Here is a 27,615-nt window from a genome sequence, read left to right as displayed (position 1 = left end):
TTGGAAAAGGATTTGGATTTGCTCAGGTGTAGGAGCTGAAGCAGAAGTTGGATGCTCTGAGCGGGCTGGACTTCGTTCTTCTGTTGTCGGGGGAACAACTACCTGCGAAGCGATCCGCCCGTTTTGAGCCATGCGACGTGATTCTGGCTGAACTGTTTGACCAGGGGGTACTCGATTACTCCTCCGTCCTGCCATTTGTAATGGGACTTGGAACAGCTTTTAGTTCGGGTCCCACGGATGGCGCCAATCTGTTACGCCCAAAATCGATAATAGATAAGGCAGTGACAAAAGAGCTGATCTAGCGAGTCCTAGTTGTCCAAACTGGTTAAGGAGCTGTGTCCTACACAAGGGAGCACAAGGTCAGAAGACCAACCCGGAGTCGTAGCTCCGGATGGTACCTTCGACACTCAAGTCAGTAATGAACACAAAAAAGGGGAAACCAAAGCTAGGAATGGTGATTTTTAGGGATTCGGTCCCTTACCTTTGAGCCTTAGGAGGCCTTTTATAGTGGCGTGTTGGGTATTGGATTACCCTTTTGCCCTTGGGCATAGGTGTCAGCCTATTAGTGGATCAAACTTTACCCTTTCATTCATGCCCTTGGACGGGTGCAAGATTATGGTTAGGCTGTGATGACCCTATTACCCCTTGTTGGGTAACGAGCATGTGCGCTTGCCTTGGTGCCACGGGTTGATCTATGAATGGGGGATCTTTTTGACCCCATCACGAATCAAACCTCCGTTCGTATCATCAATCGGGTTGTTTATATCAAACAACAATAACTACATCTATATCCCCTATATTATTACACTTTTCAAGTTCGAACATGCTACGCATTATTTAAGGCGTCGCCCGCCCGCCTCGGGTTCCTAGATAAATTCCGGGTTAAAAAAAAAAAGCTACCTATTATTGTCTTCCGATAACAAAAGCGATCGATCGATCAAAACAATCATTTGTAAGGAAATTTTGGAAATTTCAAAAATTAATTTGGAAATTTAAAAAATTAATAGAAAATTTTCTTTTTGCTCAACTTGAACAATTAGCAGGAAAAGAAATTAAAAAGAAGGGAATTGCTAGCGTCCATCGCAAAAGGCATTTCACGGCTGATTTGTCTTATTTCAGGGAGCCACCTCGTGAGGTGGCTGCTCTAACATGAAACAGACCAGGCACCAAAAGCCTTTTGCGATGGACCCTAGCAAATCCCTAAAAAGAAAAATAGAAAATAAGAGATAAGTATTGCCTAAAAAGGAAAAATATTAAAAAGATTATAAGAATCTGCACTAAGATAGGCGCTTGCCTCATGTGCCCCTAAAAAAAGTAAAAGACACCAAGAAAATCTATGAAATCTATGCATCCGCGTGAAGCAATCCATGTCGGAATTCATAAATAAGAGAGAGAGTGCGAGTGAGATAGAGACAACGAAGTTTTAAAGAAAGGCAAAAAAAGCTAGGCAATGATAAATTCGCACTCTTAGAAGGATAATACGCACCCTTTTAAGGTGAATTGAATTGACGTGAAAAAATCGGCCACATACCCTCCTTCTAAATGGTGCGAATTATCCTAAGGAGGTGCCAATTTATCATGGCCCAAAAGGCTGTGTTTTTTGCATGCTTTTTCTTCCCTTATATATTTTGACCATGTATAAATGTCCACTGCTTCTCTCCTGTCTCTTCAGTTTCAAGTTTCAACCTCTCTCTCTCTCTCTCTCTCTCTCTCAGATACCTGTTTCTACTTTCAGTAGAAACTACAGATAAAGGGTAGTTTTGAAGTAAAGGTGATTTTTCTTCTTCTTTTTTCCTGTCCTTTTGTTATATAACTCTATTTGGAATTGCGTGTGAAATCCATGCATGGAAAAAGAGGAAAATCTATTGACTTTCTGGTGTTTGATGATCCCTCTTACTCCTTTTTTATTTGTTTCGAGTAATCAGATCTTATGGAAATAGATATCCTTCATTTGTTTTCTGCTTTTTAGAGTGGTATTGATTTTTCGACATGTAATGCATTGTGGAGCTTTTCGTTTTCTGTTTTTTTAGGGTTTTTATTGTTTTTTTTTAGGAATTACGGTTTTATGATTTTGAATCTTTCCATTGGCATTTTGGATTGAGTGTATGGGAAGCTCTGATAGTGTGAATCTCTACATTTTTTTCTGGGTTTTACTGATATTGTTAGAATTCATTAGTTTTGTATTTTTTCAAATAATGATTCTATACTCTAAACTTTCTAAAGGATTCATTTCATAGAAAAGTGGCAAAGTTTACGGCCGGTTGCCAACCTGACGCCTACCCTCTTCCAGTCCTCCTTTATCCTGGCATGGGACAAGCTGTGAAAAACACATGCGGAGTTTTTCGCAGAGAACACGACATTGGATAGGATAGAATGGAAGAAAATGATCCATGTAGATGAACCCAACAAGTGTCGGGATTAGACTTAGTTAATTTGAGCCGGGTAGATCCTTTCACCTTCTTCATGAAAATTTTCTAAATGATTCATTAGCCGACCCCAACTAGTTTGGGACAAAGGCTTAGTTGAGTTCAGTAGATGGCAGTTAGTTACAAGTTCATGGTTAAGTGCATGGGATCTAGATTAGAATGTGAGTTCAGTTTTCACTTTTCACAGTGATGTCTTTTTTCAAGATTGTTGAATTTTTTTCATTGAAATTTTCTTATTTGGAAAACCAATTTGTAAAATTTTCATTGATTGTGAACATTTTTTCTTTGAAAAAGTTTTTTTGTGAAAATATGTTTATTGAAAATTTTTACTTTGAATATTTTTTATGGTATTTTTTCCTATGGATATTTTTTGTGAAATTTTTTCCATGGAAAATCTTTCCTTTGACTTTTGAAAATTTTATCTATGAGAAGTTTTTTTATTGAAACTATGTTGTTGAAATTTTTTCTTCAAATTTTTTTTTCTATGGAAACTTTTTCTATGAAATTTTTTGAATATTTTTCTATGGAAATATTTCCTTTGAAAATCTTTCTATGCAAAACTTTTCATGGTATGGAAAATTTTCCATTGATTTTTTTTTGGGATTTTTTTATTGTAACTTTCTATGTAAATTTCAAGAAAAAAAAAATTTCCATAGGGAAAATTTCTATGGAAATTTTTTCTATGGAGATTTTTTGGTTGAAACTTTTTCTATGGAATTTTTTTTCATGAATTTTTTCTATGGAAATTTTTTTCTTTGAAAAATTTTCCCTCCAAATTTCAAGGGGAAATATTCCATCTGCTGTGAAAAATGCCTCTAGACATGCACACACTCCCCCTGTTGTACGCATTCACACCCCTCGGGACGTGAACAGTGGGCAACTTTAACGCTTTTTGACATCAAATCACATCAAAAGGGGAGCAAATGCGTACTGGGGGGAGTGAAAATATCATTTTTTTAGACCCTGACTCAGGTCGGGTCAGATTCTGGGTTAATGCCTCGGGTACCCTGACCCGGCCCGACCCTAAGTTTTCTATTATAGAATTGAACCATCTATGTATGTTTCTTTTGCTAATGTTTTCTATTATCTTGGATTGGTGTTTCTTTAGATTATTATTATTAATTGTTTCTGTTGCCCGTCATGTTGTTGAACTCAAATTATCTTATTTTGTTCCCTTTCTCTATTTATTGATCATTTTGTTCTATATGATAAGTGGTTGCTTTATTTTTGGCACTCTTAACAAGTATTTGCACTAGGGTCAATTAGGGCCGGCCCTGCCCAATTAGGGCGGGCCAAGGCCAGCACTGAGCCCTGTAGGGCGGGCCATGGGTTGAGTTTTTTCGGCCTTGACTCAGGGTCAGGGCCGAGATAATGGGATCCAGGGTTGGGCTAGGGTTTTGAAAAACCCGACCCAACCCAACCCTGTTGCAGCCCTAAGTGCGATCATATTTACTGACACCCATAAGTGGGCCTACCATCTCCACCCAAATCTGTGAATAGGGTGGGCCCCCACCATTTTACACCACGTTTTGATGGGGAGGGTCTCACCAACTCCTCCCAAACCCATGCTTCAGGTAGGGTCCACCATTTTACCTCATGTTTTCATGGTGTGGATCCCACGATCTCCATGCAAGCCCATAAATAGGATGGGGCCCACAATTTCACACATCTTTGTTTTGATGGAGTGGGGCCCATTATTTTACACCCATGCAGCATGGGCCAAGAATTTCACAGTTCCTTGTACTTTCTTGATTGGTTTGGATAATTTTTTGGGAAGCATAATGAAATCCCCTCATAGTATACAAAATGGCCTAACAAATAATTTATTTAAATCCTTGAGCAAGGTAGGGCTCACCCATGTTTTTCAAAATGAACTGTACTGCCCACACCATAGGATGATCCAAACTGTCCAGTTGATAGGCCACATCGTAAATATGTTGTGTCCCAAAAAAATTTACGTTTTACTTGCAGAGAGAGAAAACGCTGCTATAACCTTTATAGCAGCCCTCCCCAGCCCAGACCCCTCAATGGCGGGAGCCTCGTTCACCGGGGCCACCCATCATATGTTTCCTATCCTTGTTTGCATTAGCAAGGTGGTCAATCCCAGAGTTTTATTCTAGATAAAATTATCCAAACAGGGTAGGCAGTCCTAGGAAACAACTTATCCCAGGATTTCTATTCTCCTGGAGAACAACAAACCCCATAGAAATGCATCACATATGTTGGATTTAAATGTCAGCTAATTTGTTGTAGAATTGACTAGAGTTTTTAAGCTGACTCGTCTTGTTTTAGTACCCCGATTATTTCTAACAAATGGAATTATATTTTGAGGAATGCTAAAATTAAGGGCACCCTTGCAAAAATCAACCTCGAGGGCGGGTGCCAGTATTGGATCCACGTCATCAAGGTGGATTCATAATAGGACTGAAAATGTAAGAATTAAGGAATAATAAATGCAACAATGGGTTCTCCCCTCCAAGGGCGCCCTTCAGTTTAGCATTCCTCTTGCTTTTTATTCTCTTGAACATTCCTCCAAATCCTAGGAAAGCTTTGTCCTTTTTGCTTTTTTTCTTGGCTGTTATGGAATGGGTAGAGAGAGAGAGAGAGCCGTGACCCTACATATTAATATTAGGTCACTTGATGGCGTCATTCCTTGCATGCTCACGTGACTTAGTCCACCGATGGAAATATGCCAGGTGGCACTCATAGAAATGTCCTCAATGGTCCATTCGTTGGTGGCATTCTTGGCCCATCACAATAATGGGCCTCATCCATCAAGACATTAATGATGGGCCCACTACCCTAGAGGTAAAATGGTGGCCCCATCCGATACACGGTTTGAGTGGAGTTGGTGGAACATACCCTATCAATATATGTAAAATACCGGGCTTCAGTATAGTATATGCATAGATTTGGGTGGACATGGTGGGACCATTTGTGCGTGTAAAATTGTGGGGGCTACCGTATGCATGGGGTTAATTGGTGCAGTGTTATTATGTCAAGACATGAGGTGTAAATTGATGAGCCCCACACATGCTGTGAAGTGGTGTAAAGTGATGAGCCTCATCTTACAAAAACATGTGTTGTAAACTGATGGGCCCACCAATGATATGCATGTGGGGTAAAAAATATCCACAATTGAAAATATTAGAGTAATTTTTTCTATGGAAAAAGTTTTCCAATAAAAAATTTGTATAGAAAAAATTTTGGAATGATAATTTTCTAGAAAGAAAACAAATGACAAAGGAAAGAAACATGTTTAGCATATATCATAGGGGGTTTGCTAGCGTCCATCGCAGAAGGCATTTCGTGCATGGTCTGTTACATGTGAGAGCAGCCACCTCATGAATGAAGACAGAATCTGCTGAAAAGTGAGCCTTGGTGGCTGCTCTCACATGCAACAGACCATCCGTGAAATGCCTTCTTGGATGGACACTAGCAAATCCCCTATTATAAGAAGAATGCTAGACTCACAGGCGGCCATGCAAAAAAAGGGGCAAAGGGCGCCCCCCTTGTTCAAATTCCATTTAAGATGACACGGAAAATTACGATCTTAACTGTCTTTAATGGAATTTGACCAATAGGAGTGCCCTTTGCCTCTTTTTTGCAAGGGCGCTTGTGAACATTCCTTATATTACAGATATGGGAAGTGATATATTCACCCCCTTTTTCTCTCCTGGGGCAGCAACCTCCTCTAGTGTATTTATGAGTACACTTTTACATTACAATCGGGTGCCCCAGGAAGGAAAATGAGAGAGTACATCATTTCCCTATAGATATTGTTGGGGTTTCACGCAAAAGCAAATAGTCCCACATCGGAGGAGTGAAATGGATGGGGATTGGTTATAAGGGAATGGGCACCCTCCCTCTAATGGCTAGCTTTTAGAGGTGAGTTCTACCCGGTTAAATTCCCCACATATGGTATCAAAGCTCAAGGCATGGTAATCCCAGTTTGCCTTCGAGGACGGATATCCTAAAATAATTGCGTAAATGAATAGAGCTCATCTCATGAGAAAAAACACAAGAAAAACAAGTATGTATCGGGTATCTCGTGATTAAGCTACCATTTTCTCCTTATCCACATCTTGAATTTTTCGTAACACCCTCTAATCTTTTCTAAAAATGGGTTGGTGCTTAGGATATCCTAAGGCCCCGTTTGGATTGCAAGAAAAATAATTTTGACAATTTTTTTCTTGGAAAAATTTCTTTTCACAATTTAGAGGAAAATAATATAGTTATGGCTAATTTAAATGGATATAATCATAAATTGGAGGTCACTAATTAAAATTGAATACGTTGGTTCAAGTTATTTTTTCTCTCGGTGTAAAAAAAGTAGAAAATTTTAGAAATATTTTTCCTTTCCAAACTTTTTTATAAAATTCCTGCAATACAAATAGAGCCCAACTGATACCCTAACCTTCGCGATGTAGCAAAATATCCTCCAAGAACAATGAAACTCTTTTCCCAAGTTTTTTTGTTCTTTTTGAAACATAATAAATTGAAAAATCAAAGGAAAACATATGCCCACAGAGATTGTATGTTATAAAGCAAGTTCAAATGCTTGGATTTGAAGTTTTATAACTACGGCCAATCCATCATTATCCAGCTTATTTTCCTTATGAAAATAACAACACGAATAAAGAAACATCGCATTCTATCAACTACATTATACAACAATCAAATGAGTCCTTTTCAGTCTACTTAAGAAATTAAAGAAGTCATTATGCATAATTCTATTATTCCATTTGCATAAAAGTAAACTATTATATATGATTGAATCCTTCCTTCTTGGTTCTGCCCCTGGGTGTAGTTGTGACCTCTCCACCCTTGAAGTGTTTCTTCTGCCTTAGAATTAGCATTTTGCACGGGTAGAGTACATTCAACGACGAAATCTGTACTTGGGCCTTTATTGCTGGCCTTGGCAAGTATCGGATATCAAACTCACTGAGTTCCATTGCCCACCACACGAGTCGTCCTGAGGTATCCGTCTTGTGGAGGATTTGTCTGAGTGGTTGATCAGTCATGACCTTGATCGTGTGTGCTCGATCGTGTCTGAGTAGCATTCTCTTCCCTCCTCTGAGGACTTTTTTCTTTCCTCGGAGGTTTGTCGTCCCTACGCTGCTTCGTAGGGTTTTTCTCTTCTTCTGAAGTTCCCCTCCGGTTTGAGTTCAGTGCGGCCAGTGTTTCTTCAACGGAGATGTACTCCTCAACACCAGCCATGAGATTTGCCAAGGAACGGGGATTTCGGCGGGTTACAGCTCGTCGAAATTCATTAGATTTGGCTCCTGCAAGGAGTGCATTTGTGGCGGCCAAGGGATCTCGGTTCACGACTTGGAAAGCTTCCCTGTTGTATCGGCTCACAAACGACTTCAAAGGTTCATCATCTCCTTGTCTCATGGCCATCAACGAGGCCGCAGTCTTCTGCGGTCTCTGGCTGCTCATGAAGTGCCGGACTAGGTCTTCCCCGAATTGCTCAAAGTTGTCTATAGAGTTCGACTTCAAAGGTGAGGACTAGTTTCTGGCAGCCCCTGTTAGGGTAGTTGGAAAAACTCTGCAAAGAAAACCATCTGAAGCGCAGTGGAGGAGCATCATAGTTCTGAACGTCTCTAAATGGTCCACGGGATCAGTGGTTCCATCGTATTGTGGAACTGGTGGCATTTTGAACCCTTTAGGCACTGGTGCTTGTCACACCCTATTCGTAAAGGGAGGTCTGCTTGAGAATGGCCTTAGAACGGGCCGGTTACGATCTTTTGCTAGTTCTTCAATTCGGTGATATATTTCTTCAAATCTCAGTAGCACTGGATCGGTTCTCTTCGCCGTCTGGCTAGCTGGCCTGTTCCTTCTTTCCACGGTGGGACTCGCTGCCGAGTTCGAATGGCTTTCTAGGCTTTTTCGATGGTGCTGAGATCTTGCCTGTTCTGCATGATCCTCTCTAGCTCGGTGTCTATGCACTGAGCGAGATCGGGATCGGTGACGGTGATGAGGCTCTGTTCGTGCATGTCTTGTTCTGGAGTGATGGACCCACCTCGAAAAAGGAGTGGTAGGTTTGATCATAGCGGAGAGGTACATGCTCTTGCCTAGGGGGCTCAACCTTTCTTGTGCAGGTCGGGAGACTTCTGGAGGATGTTGCTCAGGCACTTGTTGGATCAGGTTCTTTTACTGATTGACAAGGGTTGTCATCTGTTGGAAAAGGATTTGGATTTGCTCAGGTGTAAGAGCTGAAGCAGAAGTTGGATGCTTTGAGCGGGTTGGACTTCGTTCTTCTGTTGTTGGGGGGAACAACTACCTGCGAAGCGACCCGCCCGTTTTGAGCCATGCGACGTGATTCTGGCTGAACTGTTTGACCAGGGGGTACTCGATTACTCCTCCGTCCTGCCATTTGTAATGGGACTTGGAACAACTTTTAGTTCGGGTCCCACAGATGGCGCCAATCTATTACGCCCAAAATCGATAAAAGATAAGGCAGTGACAAAAGAGCTGATCTAGCGAGTCCTAATTGTCCAAACTGGTTAAGGAGCTGTGTCCTACACAAGGGAGCACAAGGTCAGAAGACCAACCCGGAGTCGTAGCTCCGGATGGTACCTTCGACACTCAAGTCAGTAATGAACACAAAAAAGGGGAAACCAAAGCTAGGAATGGTGATTTTTAGGGATTCGGTCCCTCACCTTTGAGCCTTAGGAGGCCTTTTATAGTGGCGTGTTGGGTATTGGATTACCCTTTTGCCCTTGGGCATAGGTGTCAGCCTATTAGTGGATCAAACTTTACCCTTTCATTCATGCCCTTGGACAGGTGCAAGATTGTGGTTGGGCAAGGTTTACACTTGATCTTTCATTTTTTAGGCTGTGATGACCCTATTATCCCTTGTTGGGTGATGAGCATGTGCGCTTGCCTTGGTGCCACGGGTTGATCTATGAATGGGGGATCTTTTTGACCCCATCACGAATCAAACCTCCGTTCGTATCATCAATCGGGTTGTTTATATCAAACAACAATAACTACATCTATATCCCCTATATTATTACACTTTTCAAGTTCGAACATGCTACGCATTATTTAAGGCGTCGCCCGCCCGCCTCGGGTTCCTAGATAAATTCCGGGTTAAAAAAAAAGCTACCTATTATTGTCTTCCGATAACAAAGCGATCGATCGATCAAAACAATCATTTGTAAGGAAATTTTGGAAATTTCAAAAATTAATTTGGAAATTTAAAAAATTAATAGAAAATTTTCTTTTTGCTCAACTTGAATAATTAGCAGGAAAAGAAATTAAAAAGAAGGGAATTGCTAGCGTCCATCGCAAAAGGCATTTCGCGGCTGATTTGTCTCATTTCAGGGCAGCCACCTCGTGAGGTGGCTGCTCTAACATGAAACAGACCAGGCACCAAAAAGCCTTTTGCGATGGACCCTAGCAAATCCCTAAAAAGAAAAATAGAAAATAAGAGATAAGTATTGCCTAAAAAGGGAAAATATTAAAAAGATTATAAGAATCTGCACTAAGATAGGCGCTTGCCTCATGTGCCCCTAAAAAAAGTAAAAGACACGAAGAAAATCTATGAAATCTATGCATCCGCGTGAAGCAATCCATGTCGGAATTCATAAATAAGAGAAAGAGAGTGTGAGTGAGATAGAGACAACGAAGTTTTAAAGAAAGGCAAAAAAAGCTAGGCAATGATAAATTCGCACTCTTAGAAGGATAATACGCACCCTTTTAAGGTGAATTGAATTGACGTGAAAAAATCGGCCACATACCCTCCTTCTAAATGGTGCGAATTATCCTAAGGGGGTGCCAATTTATCATGGCCCAAAAGGCTGTGTTTTTTGCATGCTTTTTCTTCCCTTATGTATTTTGACCATGTATAAATGTCCACTGCTTATCTCCTGTCTCTTCAGTTTCAAGTTTCAACCTCTCTCTCTCTCTCTCTCTCTCTCTCAGATACCTGTTTCTACTTTCAGTAGAAACTACAGATAAAGGGTAGTTTTGAAGTAAAGGTGATTTTTTTCTTCTTTTTTCCTGTCCTTTTGATATATAACTCTATTTGGAATTGCGTGTGAAATCCATGCATGGAAAAAGAGGAAAATCTATTGACTTTCTGGTGTTTGATGATCCCTCTTACTCCTTTTTTATTTGTTTCGAGTAATCAGATCTTATGGAAATAGATATCCTTCATTTGTTTTCTGCTTTTTAGTAGTGGTATTGATTTTTCGACATGTAATGCATTGTGGAGCTTTTGGTTTTCTGTTTTTTTAGGGTTTTTATTGTTTTTTTTTTAGGAATTACGGTTTTATGATTTTGAATCTTTCCATTGGCATTTTGGATTGAGTGTATGGGAAGCTCTGATAGTGTGAATCTCTACATTTTTTTCTGGGTTTTACTGATATTGTTAGAATTCATTAGTTTTGTATTTTTTCAAATAATGATTCTATACTCTAAACTTTCTAAAGGATTCATTTCATAGAAAAGTGGCAAAGTTTACGGCCAGTTGCCAACCTGACGCCTACCCTCTTCCAGTCCTCCTTTATCCTGGCATGGGACAAGCTGTGAAAAACACATGCGGAGTTTTTCACAGAGAACACGACATTGGATAGGATAGAATGGAAGAAAATGATCCATGTAGATGAACCCAACAAATGTCGGGATTAAACTTAGTTAATTTGAGCCGGGTAGATCCTTTCACCTTCTTCATGAAAATTTTCTAAATGATTCATTAGCCGACCCCAACTAGTTTGGGACAAAGGCTTAGTTGAGTTGAGTAGATGGCAGTTAGTTACAAGTTCATGGTTAAGTGCGTGGGATCTAGATTAGAATGTGAGTTCAGTTTTCACTTTTCACAGTGATGTCTTTTTTCAAGATTGTTGAAATTCTCACGAGATTGCAAACAATATATGAGAAATTAATGAATCATTCATGAAATTCGTGATTAAATCAGGCCATGCAAAATTGGAATTTTTAATGATTATTTCTATTCTTCAAAGATTTTTTAAACTATGTTTCTCGCGACAGTTTTCAGTTCAGCCTACCGAAGTTGTTTTAAGATTTGGAGAGATGTTACCAGCTTAATCTGTGGACAATTAGTGGACCCTTTGATTATGTGTGTGTGTGTGTGTGCGCGCGCGCGCATGTATATTGGTAAAGTGTTTCCGGTCGACCAATCAGATAACTTATCTGGTCCGTCACCAGATACAACCTCGTTTGGGGTATTCCGTGAAGAGGATGGTAGATCAAGCTGCGATGAGTGCGATTTGGGGCTTTTGTCTGCGATTTGGAGGCATTATTGACAAAAGGAATGCATGCTATTTGGCAGGGTCTCCTATTCACCTGTTTCTTTAACTAAACGAGGTCGTATCCGGCGACGGACTAGATAAATGCACCTGTTTATTTACCAGGAGTCTGGGATGGCCCCCTTCATGGTTTTATGACTGGGGAAAATATTCATAAAAGTACTGAAGGAGGCTGCCATATTTAAAATAGGGGGTGCATTTATCATCATCCTAATCAGAATCAGTGAACAGATTCTGACTTGTGGGTCCCCATTCTTAAGATGGATCTTAGTATTTGCTTCTAACAGTATATTTTGTAATTTTTAAGATCTTGCATATGATGCTTATTTTAAGTGAACATTGCTATCTTTCTCGTAAATGCATGGTACTGACTCTAACACCACTATTTAAGATGCATGTTTTTTCATTTCTAGCAATACCTTTCCAGTTCTCCATACAAAATTACCATTTTAGGTATAGAGGGATGGAATGCGTTTCTATAATTAACAACGACGCATTTTGCTTTCTTGTAAGTGAGGAAATTTAAATGTTTAGAATAAGCAAATGAATTTTGACAGTAATTTACTGTTTGCTTCTAGCACTACTTGTAAAATGGCCCGTACGATGCACAAACACATGGATGGCTGAATCCTCAATCTGGAATCACCCATCAGGTGGATCCCACTGGATTTTCAATTGCCTAAATTTGTTATGATCCGATGACACAATCCCTTTGAAATAGTTGCCTGAAATTGAATGATTAATACAGATCTCCTAAATTTAGTTGATAATTATTTCAGGAAGTCAGTACATTTTACAGGAGTTTGGTAGTTTTTCTGCATTAAAATCAAGAGTTTTAAAGGAGAGTTTACTTGATTAGTGTGTCGCATATAGATAATTATGTTTAGACTGTATGTTTAGTGGAAAGAGATTTTCGGGAGGGGTAGATTTTGTTGGTGATTTAGGTAATGTTACTATATATTTACACACAAATACATACATGTATTTCTTGATAGCTTTTAGGTAATTTTACTACATGCACACACACACAAATACATACATTTATTTCTTGATACCGTTTTTTCATAGCATATAGATAGATCTATTAATTAATAAGGCCGGTAGTCAGTGGTGTTTGGGATGCGTTTTTTCGCAAGTAGGGATTTTCAGTTGAGCATATGGAATAATATTTGTATTTTGGAGGTATGTTTCATTTGAACAGATTTATATGGTCTTCGAAAGTGTTTATGCATGGTCTGGTTCATGCAATTTTTGATAAAATCCAGATCGTTTGTCGTATGAATGCAACCATGGATGCCAAGTTGCCAACCATACCCATGTCATGAAAGCACTCCAGAAAGTTTGTATTATCATTTTATTTTTGAGGTATTTAGTTAAAACAAAAAGCATCGAGGTGCTTAATTATATCAATATCTTTGACAATTTCATTTTCACATATTTAATCAATTGAGTTGTTACCTCAGTAAATTTGGTAAATGAGTTGTTTCTTATACACATTCACCTGTGGCTTTTAAGATTCTATACTAGAAATATGTAAAGCCTGTTTCATTTGCATTTCTAGATTTTACGATTTCTTTCCATACGTGACATAATGCAATTTATTGTTAATCGAACTGGTTTTACAGGTGGGTGTAGGGGAAGGTTCACCTTACTGTAATTGTTCCAATTTTTTCCATGCTAGCGTGTTATCATGCAAGCAAATTTGTTTTAAGAGGAAGTTTCAAGTTCTGCAAGTGTAGTACACTGCTTTGAGATACTTTGCATATTGAGGTCTCTATGGTCTGCATTTCTTTCCATCTATTGTCCTTCAAGGAAAGTTGATTTGTCTCTGGCCTTACCGTGGACTCACTCAAGGATGGTTAAACATGGAGGTCTTAAATAACCAGATTGCATCCCTAGGGGACAGCATATATTGTCTGCACGGTCAGCATTATTACCTATAACCAATTGATTTGTTGGCCTTGATACTTGTTAGAGTCTTCAGCCAAAGGAGAGGTGTGTTTTCAAGAATCACAAGTTCACACTATAATAGCGATTCAACTTACATAAAGATTGACTTTAAGACATGGATACTAAGGCCTCCAGTGATATTAGAATGTCTAGTATAGTGCTCCGGCTATTATCATCTCTTGGACCTGCACTTCTGATTTCTGTGGGATACATCGACCCAGGGAAGTGGGCTGCAGTTGTAGATGGGGGGGCCCGTTTTGGATTTGGTCTTGGATCACTGGTACTCGCTTTTAATTGTGCTGCTATTCTGTGCCACAGTCTTGCAGCTCGTATTGGTGTGGTCACCAGAAAGAATCTTGCGCAGGTTTCATTTCCGTTTTTGTAGATTTTAAATGCTTTTCGGACTGCATGATGCTCCATAAAAAATGTTGATTGGCTTTGTTTCTTCACGTAGGGCCGTTTGCATACGCGGATTTTAGAATCGTAGATTTCCACAAAATCCTAGATGGGAGACGAGAGAAGGAGAATGTAAGTCGAGCAAGAGAGTAGGAGATCGTCCCGTGCTTCCAGGTTTTAGAAATCTCAGTATGGGGGATAGATTTCTAAAACCTGGATTTCTTACTTAAAATCCACGTTAATGGGTTGTGAAATCCAGAATTTTATACTGCTTTCAAACTAAAACCTGGATTCTAAAATCCATGTATCCAAACAGCCCCTTAATGTGCAAAACTTTTTCCACCCTCTTAACCTAATATCATCCCTTGAGGATGCAATTATTTTGAACTCCCGAAGTTTGTTATAATGTTCCTTTGCTTTTAGACACAATGCTAATTTTCTTTTCCATAACTTTTCTTTTTTGGGGCATTCAACTGCAATCCATTTTTCCTGTTCTGTCAGTTCTTATTAATCTGTCTTATTCTTTATGCTTGTGTTAAAAGATTTGCAGTGAGGAGTACAGTAGATCCACATGCATCCTATTGGGACTTCAAGCAGAGTTATCAGTGATTGCTTTGGAGTTAACTATGGTATTTTCAGCTCAAGCTTATTTATCTGTCATGTATTCATTTTCTCCAAAAAGGTTAAGTTTAAACTGGAAACATGAGCAAAGTCTCTGTATTATGGGGCTTACCACCATTGTTGGATCACCTCTAATCTACACTTGCATTGTCCTTGCCAGATACTGGGTATTGCACATGGGCTTAATCTTCTTTTTGGACTGGAGCTGTTCAGATGTGTCGTTTTGACTGCCATTGATATTTTTCTATTTCCGTTTCTCATCACCCTCCTGGTAAACTTGATCGTCTATGTTTTTCTCTATTGTCATTGCTTATAGGCTATCTCAGTGATGGGTGTTACTTGTGCTCATATTTCAGGATAAATGCAAGACAGAAATGTTTTTTATCATCATAACATGCTTTGGAATATTTTTGTATGTGCTTGGAGTACTTATAAGTCAACCAGAAATTCCAGTTACCATGAATGGAGTATTTCCAAGCTCGAGAGGGGAGACTGCATACTCAATCATGAGCTTACTTGGTGCAAATATCATGCCTTACAATTTTTACCTCCATTCTTCTATTGTACAGGTGTGCCCTTCATTTGCCCCCACTTTTTTTTTTTTAGTAATGTTACTTTTGGCTTTTCTTTGTGCATCATTCATTTGTCTAATTTTTCCATCTTTTTGCCCTTAGCATCCTTATTAGGATTACATTCTTAATAGGTTAGTACGAGAATTTTAACATTTCCAGTTTTCTTGTTTTTAACTTTGAAAACATTTTGGTACTGGATTCCAAGAATGCCCTTATTTCTGTCATTTTCTGCATGAGGTCATGGGGTCTCTATTCTCTAGTTTGTATGCTTGTAGATATTGATGCTATTCGAATTCAATATAATAATACATGTCTGGCTGGATTTCTTATCTTTACTTTGGTGATCAACCATACCCAATATGTTTCAAGCATGCCTTAAAAAACATTTTGATGCATGTTTAACCATACAATGTTGCAAATTTTCTCACCCTATATAGAGACAATACAGTTAAGTTTTTTAGCTTTTCAATTCTCATAAACCGAATGCAACTAATTCTTGTAGTTGTCAATTGATGTATCCCAGTCTTCCTCGTCCACAAGAAACATATGGGCAGACTCTGCCCACTCCTAATAGTCACTTCCATCAAAATTTACCATGGTAATCTGCAGCCCCGGGTTGTCATCGCCATGGTTAATCATGTGTGATGCACCAGTCACCACATCAAAGAAACAGGAGATTCACCAACAACACTACTATCATACTTATCATTCATTTACTGAAGTTAAAAGTATCAATTCATGCGAGGAAACCTATGGGACAGAGGAATAGGGATAAAAACCACATCGCAACACAACAAATCTTTTTTTATTTGAAAGACTTGCAACACAACCATCTTCCGCTCAAATAACAATCAATTTTCTTCAAATCTCATGTGTTTGATATTTTCTAGAAAAAACGATCATGAATTGGAAAAATACAGTGCCAACTATCCATCCCAACTCTGGGTGAAATCCCATGGATCCTTTCATATGGATAAATCCATATGGTTAGATTTGACCATTCAGTTGGCCGTACATACATATCTACATCAGCTAAATCCCTCCCTCCGATTGCAGTCCAACCCAGAAGAATGGAAGAAAAAAATCCAGAAAGTTTTGGTCGATTCGATGTCCTGATATCAAGTAGAGTTCAAATCTTTCTATGATCATATTGTTCATTGTTCCGCAACCTCGCTTCTAGCTAGAGTGTGGAACATTCTACTCCTTCCAGGGTTTGCGTGTTCGGATGGACCATCTTTCATGACAAAATCCTCAAAGTGGATCACTTGTGGAATTGCCACATGCTCATCATTGACCATTGTGCTCTTTGTGTGACTTCACAGTCAGGAGAATTAGTCGATAATATGTTCCTTCCTTGGAGGTCTTCATTGTAGGTTGGCCAGAGAAGTGTAGAACCAGAGAAAAGTGTAGAACCAGGTTCTCTGGAGATTTGGCTCGGCCAGTATACCTCTTGGTGTGTGTGAAACTACCAGTTACTCCAAAAGCTTAAGCTGTTGGAGACGGTGTTATTAAATCTTTTATACTTTAACACTCCCCCTCATGTGTGGCCCCTCTTTTTTAGGGTTGGCCTGCACGTGGAACATGTGGACTCTCTTTTGGGTTTTGCCATTGCATGTGGATTTTTACTGTCAAGGAGGTTTGAACTCTGGACCTTTGGCTCTGATACCATGTGAAACTACCAGTTGCTCCAAAAGCTTAAGCTGTTGGAGAAGGTGTTATTAAATCTTTTATACTTTAACAGAGTGTTTGTCCCTTGGCGGAAGAAAGGGATGATCCTCTTCTTCTATAATTGTAAACATATTTGTTGAGGTGCAACCTCATCTTTCTTGAATTGAGAATCTTCTGAAACCGCATTTGTCTTGAATTTGAATCTTCTGAACATTTCTCATGGCTTATGGCGCTGTACTCTGAAATTTTCCATTTTCATTTCAAGTTTGATGCTTACCTTTTGGGAACTTTTTTTTCCTTGAATGTTATTGCATTGTAGTTGTGCACTAGCATTTCACACGTACGTAATTTCTGAACAAAGAAATGTACGTTTATTTTCTAAAGCTTGGCTTATATCTCAATGCAGCATCAATGGAAATTACCTAGTGTTTCTTTGGCCGCCTTATGCCATGATCATTTTTTCGCTATCCTATTTACCTTTAGTGGAATTTTTCTGGCGAATAATGTGGTGATGCTCTCAGCAGCTATCGTCTTCCATAATGCAGGCCTTGTTGTGCTTACTTTTCAAGATTCACTTTTGCTAATAGACCAGGTTGGTTTCTTATCTTTGTGAAATTAATTTTTGTGGTTGTTTAAGAGTCCCTATACATGACATCGCTCAATAGTATATTTTAGTATTCTGAATTATAGTGCTGTAAATTGATGAATTCTCTCTTCTTTACATAATAAATCACATGAACCGTTTTTGCTTGTACAATCTATCGTTCTTACTTTCTTGAGAGAAACAACGTAGATAAATCTACTTTGATAATGTGTTGAAGCAAAAGGAAGTTCACTATATTTCCCAAAAAGTCTTACTATTATTATTTGAAGCATAATCACGTTCACAATATTTCCCAAAAATTCTTTATATTATTATTTGAAGCGAAAGGAAGTTCACAGTATTTCCCAAGTTGTCTAGGACACAGTTGCAAGTCGGTAGACTTTATTATATGAAGATATTGATGCAGAAGGCTTTAACATTGGGATGAAGGTGTAAAGGCGATGAATAAGTGTCCAAAAAATATATAAATTCCTGCAAGCAATGCCTCTTGTGAGGAGCTTTCTTGTTCACAAATCCCTCAAAATAACACAGGTGTGTATCACGATAAAATAGCAACCAAACTGAGATGTAAATTGAGAAACAGAAAGAAATTTTCACTAAACACTAGAAACTGCATACACTCTGGAAACACTAAATCTGCCAAACGAAGAGATAGATGCAGAACCAACATGGACGATGGAATAGATGAGCTATCACCAATAATGATTCAGGAAGAATAAGGACAAATGGAGGACATGTTTTTTTTTTTTTTTTAGAATGATACAAATGGAAGACATGTTACGTGAGTGATCTATAATTTGATGATAGTGCCTGTGTCTATGGACCACGAAGCTTCAGAGGCTGTAGCAAGAAATAGGTCACCTAATTGGTGTGCTAGGGTAGTAAGTGATGCTTTAAAGGGCTGAGGATCATATTGGTAGTATCAATCCATTGCAATATGGTTGTGGCCATAGTTACCAGAAACTTCCTAGTAGGATGGGAAGCTTGCTTCCCTGGAAACTCGATTCAGAAGCTAAGGTCTAATCGCTTCCCAAATTTATAGGAAGTGTGCTTTCCAAATGCTTCTCCCACGTTTCCTTCTAATTAAGAGTACACTTCCTATTTAGGTGATTATTTCCTACTAAAAGAATGTTTTCTCCTTTTGATAAAGATGAAGGATATATATTATTTAAAAAATGAGGATTTAGAACTTGAAAACTCATCTTAAATTTCAAATGAAAATTATGTGCAACTTTCAAAAAACGTAACGTTAGATAAATATGATTAAAACATGTGAAACTATGAATTCCTAAAACTATTAATTCTGATTAGTCATGAATTCTTCTTTTCTACTTCCTCCCTATTCTACTACTATCCTACTCATTCTAATGAGGCTTATTATATGCTTCATATTGACTTTCAATGACGCTTCCCATACATTTTCTCTTTATTTTCTATAAAAATTTTCGGTTCCTGTTTTTTCTCTTTTCTAAACTCCTCGCTTCCCGCTTTCGCTTTCCGCGTCGTTCCTCGCTCTCGCTTCCCACTCTGGCAAGTATGGTTGTGACAGCCGTAGATCTTACATGACAACAGTAGTAACCCAGAGCTAGTGGGGCAACATGATAAGCTGCCCGAGTACCTGAAGCACGTGCAATATCTTTGTCCTGATGCCATGTAAACAATCCATTGAATGTCATCGCAGTACAAAGATAGAGAAACGAAGAGAAAGAAAATATGAAGTTAGCATTCAAAAAAAAAAAGTGAAAAAAAAAGAAAAGAAAATATGAAGTCTTATTTTTATGGGAAAACTACTAAAAAACCCCTGGATGAAAACATATCTACTAGAATCCCCTAAAATTTTCTTATTTACCAATTATATTACACCGTTTTGTGTCTTAAATAACTTTTCATTTTTCCATTTACCTTTTTTTTTTGAAATGGCAATAATTATATAAAGCAAATTTAGGAGGCCGAGATGGACCACCCATATCTACAATAGGAAGCAAGAAAGAAACATGAACGAAGAAAAAACAAAATACAGAGAAAACCCCTTTTCAGGGAGGAAGGTGGTCGAACCACATAATAGAACCACCGGAGACACCACACTTAGCTAGCGCATCCGCCTTATCATTTGCCGATCTTCTAACATGTTGAAAGCCGATAGCGGACCCCGAATTTTTCCATTTACCTATTTTACCCTTCTTTATTTTATCTTAATTATAGATAATGTAGGATACCTAAAATCTCTCCCTTAATCAATTAAAGCAACATTAAATCGTTAAATCTCTCTCTCTCTCTCTCTCTCTCTCTAATAAAGGCACATTTCTCTCTCTCTAAATCGTTAAATATCTCTCTCTCTCTCTCTAATAAAGGCCACATCTCTATCTAATAAAGGCAACATTTCTTCCTCTCCTCCTCTCTTACGTGAATTCATCTCCCTCTCACCATGCCCATACGATCTCTCTCTCTCAAATTAAATTCATCTATCCTACCATGCCCCACAAGAATCTGCTCTTTTGAGGCATGATGGGAGGGAAATGGATACGAGAGAGAGAGAGAGAGAGAGAGAGAGAGAGAGAGAGAGAGATTTTCTAAGGATTTCATGATGTTGATTGAGAGAGATACCAAAAAAAGGAGGATTTTCTAATGATTTAATGTTGCCTTTATTGATTTTGATTAAGTGAGAGATTTTGGGTATCCTACATTATCTATAATTAAGGTAAAATAGAGAAGGGTAAAATAGGTAAATGGAAAAATGAAAAGCTATTTAAGACACAAAACGGTGCAATTGGTAAATAAGAAAATTTTGGGGGGATTCTAGTAGATATGTTTTCTTCCAGGGGTTTTTTTAGTAGTTTTCCCTATTTTTCTTCAAGCTTCATTACGAATGGGAGATATAGATTGGAATTTATCATAGTTGCCAGAGTAGAAAGCAAGTGCGAGGAGCGATGCGGAAAGCGAAAGCGGGAAGCGACGGATTTAGAGAAGTGAAAATGCAGGAAGCGAAAAGCTCTAAAGAAAGCAAAGAGAGAATGTGTTGGAAGCACCATTGAAAGTCAACATGAAACATATAATAAGCCTCAATGGAAGCGAAGTAGCGAACAAGAAGTACATAGAAACCCATCAAAAAAAGAAGTACAAAGAAAGAGTAGGATTGTAGTCAATTAGGGAGGGAGGGTTCGTATAGGTAAGGATTATAAGTAGAAAAGAAGACTTCGCGACTAATTAGAATTGCGAGTTTTAGTAATTTATAGTTTCACTTATTTTATTCGTGTATATTTAATGTTAAGCTTTTAAAAAATTATCCATATAATTTTTAATTAAAACTTAAGATGAGTTTTGAAGTTTTAAATGCACGCTTTTTGTAGCTATATTCTTTCAACATTATCAAAAGTGGAAAATATTCTTTTAGGAAGAAATAATCAACTAAATAGGAAGCTTACTCTTCATTAAGAGGAAACGCGTGGGAAGCGTATGGAAAGCGCAGTTCCCCTAAATTTGGGAAGCAAGAAGAACTTAGCTTCCGAAGCGAGTTTTCGAGGAAGCAAGCTTCCCATCCAACTAGGAAGTTTCTGATAACTATGGTATTTTTACATAAGATGGTCAAATGACCAAAATAATCCCAGAATACAATTTGATAACTTTAACAAAAAGTAGCGATGAAAAATAAGGAGTCATACTACTCTCCTAAGGATGTACAGAAAGGTACCAATTACCAGCTTGTGCTAAGAATGATCTGAAAACATATCTAATATATACCAAAAGCATGTTCATGAAACTGTACCAAATATGTTTAAGATTATATCAAGAAAATACTCTCAAAACTCTGTCAGGAACTATTGCCACGATTGCTTCTCACTGCATTTGATAATTGCTGTATAAATGTTGTAAAGGTTACTATAAATTCATGTTTTGCACAATCTGTCTTACATTGTTTCCTACATTTGTTTCTGAGTCTGGAAACTATGTCGAATTACCAATTGCAGCAATTATGTGACTAATCTCAAATTCGCCAACTGGGGTTGTGAACCTTACTCGATTCAGTTGGTCTGGATCAACTGTTAAGGTAATTCCTTGCCGGATCCTATACAGATTTGCTAAAGACGTGATTAATAAAACAGTTAATCTTACACCAGATGGGTCCTCATCTATAATGCTATTGTTTTGAGTTCTCCTCTCTATAATTTTCACAATACGTCTATTGTGAACCTAGACGTATTATATCTTGATTGATTTGGAGTGCCAAGAACCTTGGTTAAGTCCTAATACTTTTTCTTTAGTTTTTTATTTTTAAATGATCCTTGTCTTTAGGAAGTTTTTGTATGATATGATTCTCAAACCTTCACAGTAGAAGTGACTTGTCTCTTATGTGGATCCAATTCATTGAATTTTAGATTCACTAAATAAATAGGTTAATTGGCCCTATCTAGTAAATAACCCATTGCATCCATACTTTTGTTTTTTTGTTCTTGCAGATAATTCAGAGTCCTATATCGCCTTTTGTGTTATTTCTCAACCTATTCCTCTCAAGTCAGGTCACTGCAATAACATGGACTGTTGGCGGGAAAGTATTCTTGCATGAATTTTTTGGCATTGATGTACCTGTTTGGATTCACCGTGTGACAGTCAAAGCTCTTGCCATCATTCCGGCCCTCTACTGTGCGTGGAATTCAGGGGATGAAGGAATCTATCAACTACTTATTTACTGTCAAGTTATATCGGCTATGCTGCTTCCATCTTCTGTGATTCCCCTATTCCGTGTGGCATCGTCACAGTTGATTATGGGTGCCTTCAAAATCTCTGGGATTGTGGAAATCTTAACTATGTTTTCCTTTATTACGATACTATGTTTGAACTTAATCTTTATTTTAGAGATGTTATTTGGCTTTGGTGACTGGACGGGCTACCTGATGTGGAACACAGGGAGCAGAATCACAGGCTCATATGTTCTCGTTCTTCTAATGGGATTTACATCACTTGGATTGATGCTGTGGTTGGTTGTGACACCACTAAAGTCTGCTAGTGAAAACCCGGATATCCAGACATGGATCTCGTATTTACAAAAGGCAATTCCTCAGCCTTCTCAGGATAGAGATGAAAGTGAGTTAAATGAGACCAAAAGTGATGGAGATGGGGAGCCAGTGTCTGAAGTAGCCTTGGAGAAGTCCACGGTGAGTTGTTCAGATGGGTCACGTGTGAGTTCCCTTGATCTTCCCGAAACAATTATGGATTTTGATAATGAGTCTGAGTCTTATCAATATGCTGACGGGGATAGTTATTCTACATTTTATACCTCCCCTATGTCCCCTTTAGAAGAATCAACATCTGCTGTCAAACTGGCTCCGGTGGTGACTCCGGACGAGGTTTTTGGTGGTAGATTGTCTGATGCAAGTACTGTAGAGAGAGTTGAATCCAAGCAATCAATTGAAAAGACCGGGGGAATTGGTTGGGAACTTGAAGAGGCACCATTTGGAACTTTTGGGAAAATACCCATTTCAACATTTGATGGCCCAGGATCTTTTAAGAGTATTAGTGAGAAAGGCGATGGTGGTGGTAATGGTAATGGAAGTGGAAGCTTTTTGAGATTGACTGGATTGGGTCGTTCAGCAAGGAGACAGTTAGCTTCAATTCTGGATGAGTTTTGGGGGCAGCTATTTAATTTCCATGGGCAAGTAACTAAAGAAGCAAGAGCAAACAGAATTGATGTGATGCTGGGATTGGATTGGAAGCCCAGTGAAAGATGTTATTCTAGTTTGCGGCTGCCAACATATTCTGATGTACAAGAGTATCAGCCAGCGACAATTCACGGTTCTGAGACTGCCTCCTATCTAAGTAGGATTGCCGCTGATAGAAATACGAACTATTCGAGAATTCCATTGGATCCATCAACTCCTAAACATACTTATCTTGTCCTAAACTACGAAGACCCATTTACTTATAGTCTGGGGCAAAACAGGCTTGGTTCCTTAAGCACATCGAGTATGCAAAATCCAGAAGTTCCTGTAATTAGCAGGTTGCGGTTTGAAAGAAATTACTATGATTCTTCATCGGTTGGAACCAATGAGAATGTTGGGTTTTCAATAAACCCAAAAAGTTATCATAGCTTACCAGGCATTTCAGGGGTTGCAGTTTCTAAGAGGAATTTTTCTTTGGCTGATGGAAATGCTCAATGGAGTAGTCTTATTGCTCCCGGGCCACCATCATTGCATATGAACAGCACATCCAGGTCGGAGGGAGTTCCTTTGGCATTTGATGAACTTTCTCCTTCCAAGCGCTACGGAGATGCTTTCTCCCTTCCACTCAGTTCAAATATAGACACCAAGTCGCTCTGGATTAGGCAACCATTTGAGCAGCTATTTGGCAGTGAAGAAAAACCTCGGAGTGGCGCAGATGAGGTTCCTGGAGAAACCATGTCTTATATGGATGCAGAGTCCAAGTTACTCCAGTCCTTCAGATATTGTATCATGAAGCTCCTGAAATTGGAGGGTGGAAATTGGTTGTTCGAACAAAATGGTGGGTTTGATGAGGGGCTGATTGTTTTGGTGGCTGCAAGGGAGAGCTTCCTTTATGAAGCAGAAACTAGAGAGGTTACTCGGGTTCAAATGAGTGAGTCTTCGCTGCCTAAATGTGGGGAAGGGTGCATTTTGCAAGCGGCTCTGATAGTTAGCTTTGGTGTGTGGTGCATCCGCCTAATCTTGCATAGGTTGCTTATGGAGAGCCGGCCCGAGCTGTGGGGAAAATATACTTACGTTCTCAATCGGCTTCAGGTAAAAAACTTCTACATCTCATCTCTTTCGCAGTTCTGGCTTTACTTCTGAAATGATGATGAATTTCTGAGAATAAGATGGCACACTTATATTTCAGTGATTACCAAGTATATGCCTTTAATGTGATTGCCATGCCTTTAAATGTGATTGCTATTTTAATGCTGTAAAAAAAATGTAAATTTTCAAACTTCAAAAAAAAAAAAAGTAAATTTTCTTTGGTGTCATACTACTCATAAGCTATAATGCAAACAATATATCGAAGTATAAGAGATTACATAAAGGGCAGATACTGCCCCAAAGCTAAAACATCTCTCAAAGCCCTTCTTTAATGAGGGCTTTTTGGCAACATCATTGACCTCCCTAAGCATAGGGCCGAAATCAAAGCCCTTTCATCTACACATCAACAATCTCCTTGAGTATGTGGGCTAGCCTGCATGGAACTAGACTTTGATGAACTGCCCAACCACTCGCAATAAAATAGTCACCTTCAACTGTAACCTTCCTGTTAACTCCCTATGCAAGAGCGAGAGATACAAGCTAGTAAGGAGGGCCTGCGCCTGTGTTTGTTAGAAAGAACAAAGAATAGAGGGTGAGAAATGAAGAGAAGAGAGAAGGAGAAGAGAAAACTAAGAGAAGAGAGGGCAAGGAGGAAAGTTGTGAGTTACATGTTCAATCAAGCCTTACAACTTTTCTCTTACATGTGTGTAGGAGAAAATATTAAGAAAGAATAGAGAAGGTAGAGAGGAAGTGTAGAGAAGAAAAAAATAAAAAGTCAGGGAGAAGGGGATTCATGTGTGTATCCCACAATCCCTCTCGTGTATTGTAGAAGAGACCAAAAAAATCGATTAAAATGCCTTTAGGACCAATGAGCTTACTACAATGTATCATCTCAACAAAGAGCAGGATGTAATGATTATCGAGGATATAACTTGAGAGTCTGTCACCTCAATTTAAATACATCTTCCATGTACAAAACAAAAATCCTCTTCAAGACTAAAGTATCATCTGTTAAGAGTGAACCTGATGATTGACAATATCAAACCATTTTCTTCCTTCAAGCCAAATGTCTTATCAAATCTTTGCAAACAAGGTAAAGAAAAAAGGCAATAGAGGACACCTTTGACTTAGCCTCCGGTTTACATACATGATCAGTAGAGGATAGTTTATTAATGCTCTTTTTTTTTTCGTTGTCTACTGCTTTTCATTGATCACCAAATGAATTGCAGTCTACAGGATAATAACCATTACATTTTCTTTCCCAGATTCACTGTTTTGTATTTCCTTATATTTTTTACAATGATTATTATAATAGAGATTATTTCCTATGAATCATGCAACAGGGAATTATTAATCTGGCATTTTTCAAGTCCCGGCCTCGCTTATCCCCTTGCTCATGTCTCCAAGCACCAGGACCACCATGGAAAAAGTCTGGCCCTCTGCTATCAAATGGGCTCTCACTCGCTGTTAGAAACACAAGTGCAACCATGATCCTCGACATAATCAAGGATGTCGAGGCCGCAGTCTCCTGCCGCGGGGGCCGACCTGGCACTGGAGCTGGAGATATTGCCTTCCCCAAGGGGAAGGAGAATGTGGCATCTGTTCTCAATCGCTATAAGCGCCGCCTTTCGAACCAGCCTGTTGGACCCCATGATGGTTTGCCTCGCTCTCGCAATGTTCCTCTGCGCACATCCTCTTTCTCTGCCTATCATTGATCTCACTGCACTAAGTGAACATTTTGTTTGTTGGAAAACAATTTTCTCTTCTTCTTCTCTCTATATCTCTCTCCATATATAAAGCTTTGCTGCAAATTTCATTTCCTTGCATGTTATGTTGACATCCCATCAAATCATTGGAAATGTAATTGCAGCAGAAAGGAAATAAGAAAGTGTTAGAAACAGCTGTGTTATTTGTTCATTTACAATTACAGCAGAAATGAAAGAAAAAAGTGGTGGAGAGAGTTGTGTTCTTTACTCATTTCTGCTACCATGTAGCGGTTTGTAATGTCAGCACAGGGGGGGGGGGGGGGGGGGGGGGTTGGTTCAACGGGCTCAATATTGTTACCGTTAGCAAATCCCCATAAAGTTTAGTGCTATTTCATTTTCCTTCATTCTATCAACCCTCTATACTATATTTAGGGATTTGTTAGGGACCATCGCAGAAGGAATTTCTCGGACCAGCTGTTGCATGATAGAGCATCCACATAGGATGAATTAAATGAATAAGACAAAAAGTGAGCTTATGTGGCTGCTCTCTCATGCAACAGCTGGTCAGAGAAATGCCTTATGTGATGGTCCCTACAACTATTCTTATTTTTAAAACCTTGTAAATGTTTTCTTTAACTGTTAAACACCTAAAATGATATTCACCGCCTCTTTTTTCAACTTGGGACAGCCCCCCTAGTGTAAACTTAGTATTCATAAATTATAAATACGCTTGAAGGGGCTGTCCAAAGTTAAAAAAAGGGCCATATATATCACGTCCCTATACTATATGTCCAAATATATCACTTCCCTATACTCTATGTAATTGGAAAGCTTTGGTGGACCCCAACTATTAAATACCTTGTAAATGTAAATTTCTTTATGGCTATTAAATATCTTGTACGTGTAAATTTGTCATTTGCTATTTAGTAACTAGTAAGGCCCAAGAATTATTTTGGAAAACCTTGGAAAGGAATTTTTTCCAGAATTTCTTGCTTATCCATTGTTTCATTACATATAAAAAATAAAGGGGTTTTTGCAAAAGAAGTCTTTTACTTAGCTTTATGAGAAAAGTGTTCGTGAGCTCTATCTCAGATAAGCTTATCAGAGCTAGAGCTCAATGTAAACCTCTTTGGTTAATTTGAAGAAGAAAATACTATTAGAACTAACGGAGAGAGAGAGTTAAGCTATGAGAATATGTGAGACACACAAGAGAAATTGGGAATGTGAATGCACTGTTTAAAAAAAACGTGAAGCAACACTCTCAATTTCTCTTGTGTGTCTCACATATTCTCATAGCATATCTCTCTCTCTCTTGCTAGTTCTAATAGTATTTTCTTCTTCAAATTAACCAAAGAGGTTTACAAGTGGTATCAAAGCAAGGTGTTCGATTGGAATACCGGTTTGTTTTTTGATTTGTTTCGAGGGGATATCGAAGTGGGAATACCGGTTTGTTCTTTGGTTACTTCGAGGTGATATCGAGGTTGGAAGAAGAGAGGGCGGAAAGTGTTGGTTTGTTGGCGGGAATCAAATAGCTCAACAATACCAATTACATCTATTTGAAGTCGTGCTTGGAGTCGTATCTTCAAGGCCATGATCAATAGGAGGTAGTGAATGGCAACGACACCGAGGTACCAGAAGAGTGTCATTATTA

General features: G+C 38.7%; 1 protein-coding gene across 3 annotated transcripts; it reads left to right on the top strand.

Annotated features, from left to right (window-relative positions):
* The first annotated feature begins 10,300 nt into the window (after positions 1–10,300).
* On the top strand, positions 10,301–26,229 carry LOC143862076 (ethylene-insensitive protein 2.2-like). 3 transcript variants are annotated; one of them, XM_077373067.1, is made up of 8 exons: positions 10,301–10,414; positions 13,330–14,018; positions 14,593–14,679; positions 14,832–14,942; positions 15,028–15,240; positions 17,318–17,503; positions 21,970–24,261; positions 25,602–26,229. In XM_077373067.1, the coding sequence occupies exons 2-8, from the start codon at positions 13,770–13,772 to the stop codon at positions 25,971–25,973; spliced, it is 3,510 nt and encodes a 1,169-aa protein (XP_077229182.1). In that variant the 5' UTR covers positions 10,301–10,414; positions 13,330–13,769; the 3' UTR covers positions 25,974–26,229. The 3 variants fall into 3 exon arrangements, with proteins under 3 accessions (XP_077229182.1, XP_077229184.1, XP_077229183.1); XM_077373068.1 differs by lacking the exon at positions 10,301–10,414 and adding an exon at positions 14,109–14,182 and having other exon boundaries at positions 13,895–14,018; XM_077373069.1 differs by lacking the exon at positions 13,330–14,018 and having other exon boundaries at positions 10,329–10,414.
* The last annotated feature ends 1,386 nt before the right edge of the window (positions 26,230–27,615 follow it).

The sequence above is a fragment of the Tasmannia lanceolata genome, unplaced genomic scaffold (assembly GCF_043159265.1).
Source record: "Tasmannia lanceolata isolate RefF3 unplaced genomic scaffold, GAP_Taslan_0.1 ptg000037l, whole genome shotgun sequence".
Taxonomy (NCBI): Eukaryota; Viridiplantae; Streptophyta; class Magnoliopsida; order Canellales; family Winteraceae; genus Tasmannia; species Tasmannia lanceolata.
This window is presented reverse-complemented; position numbering and strand designations above follow the sequence as displayed.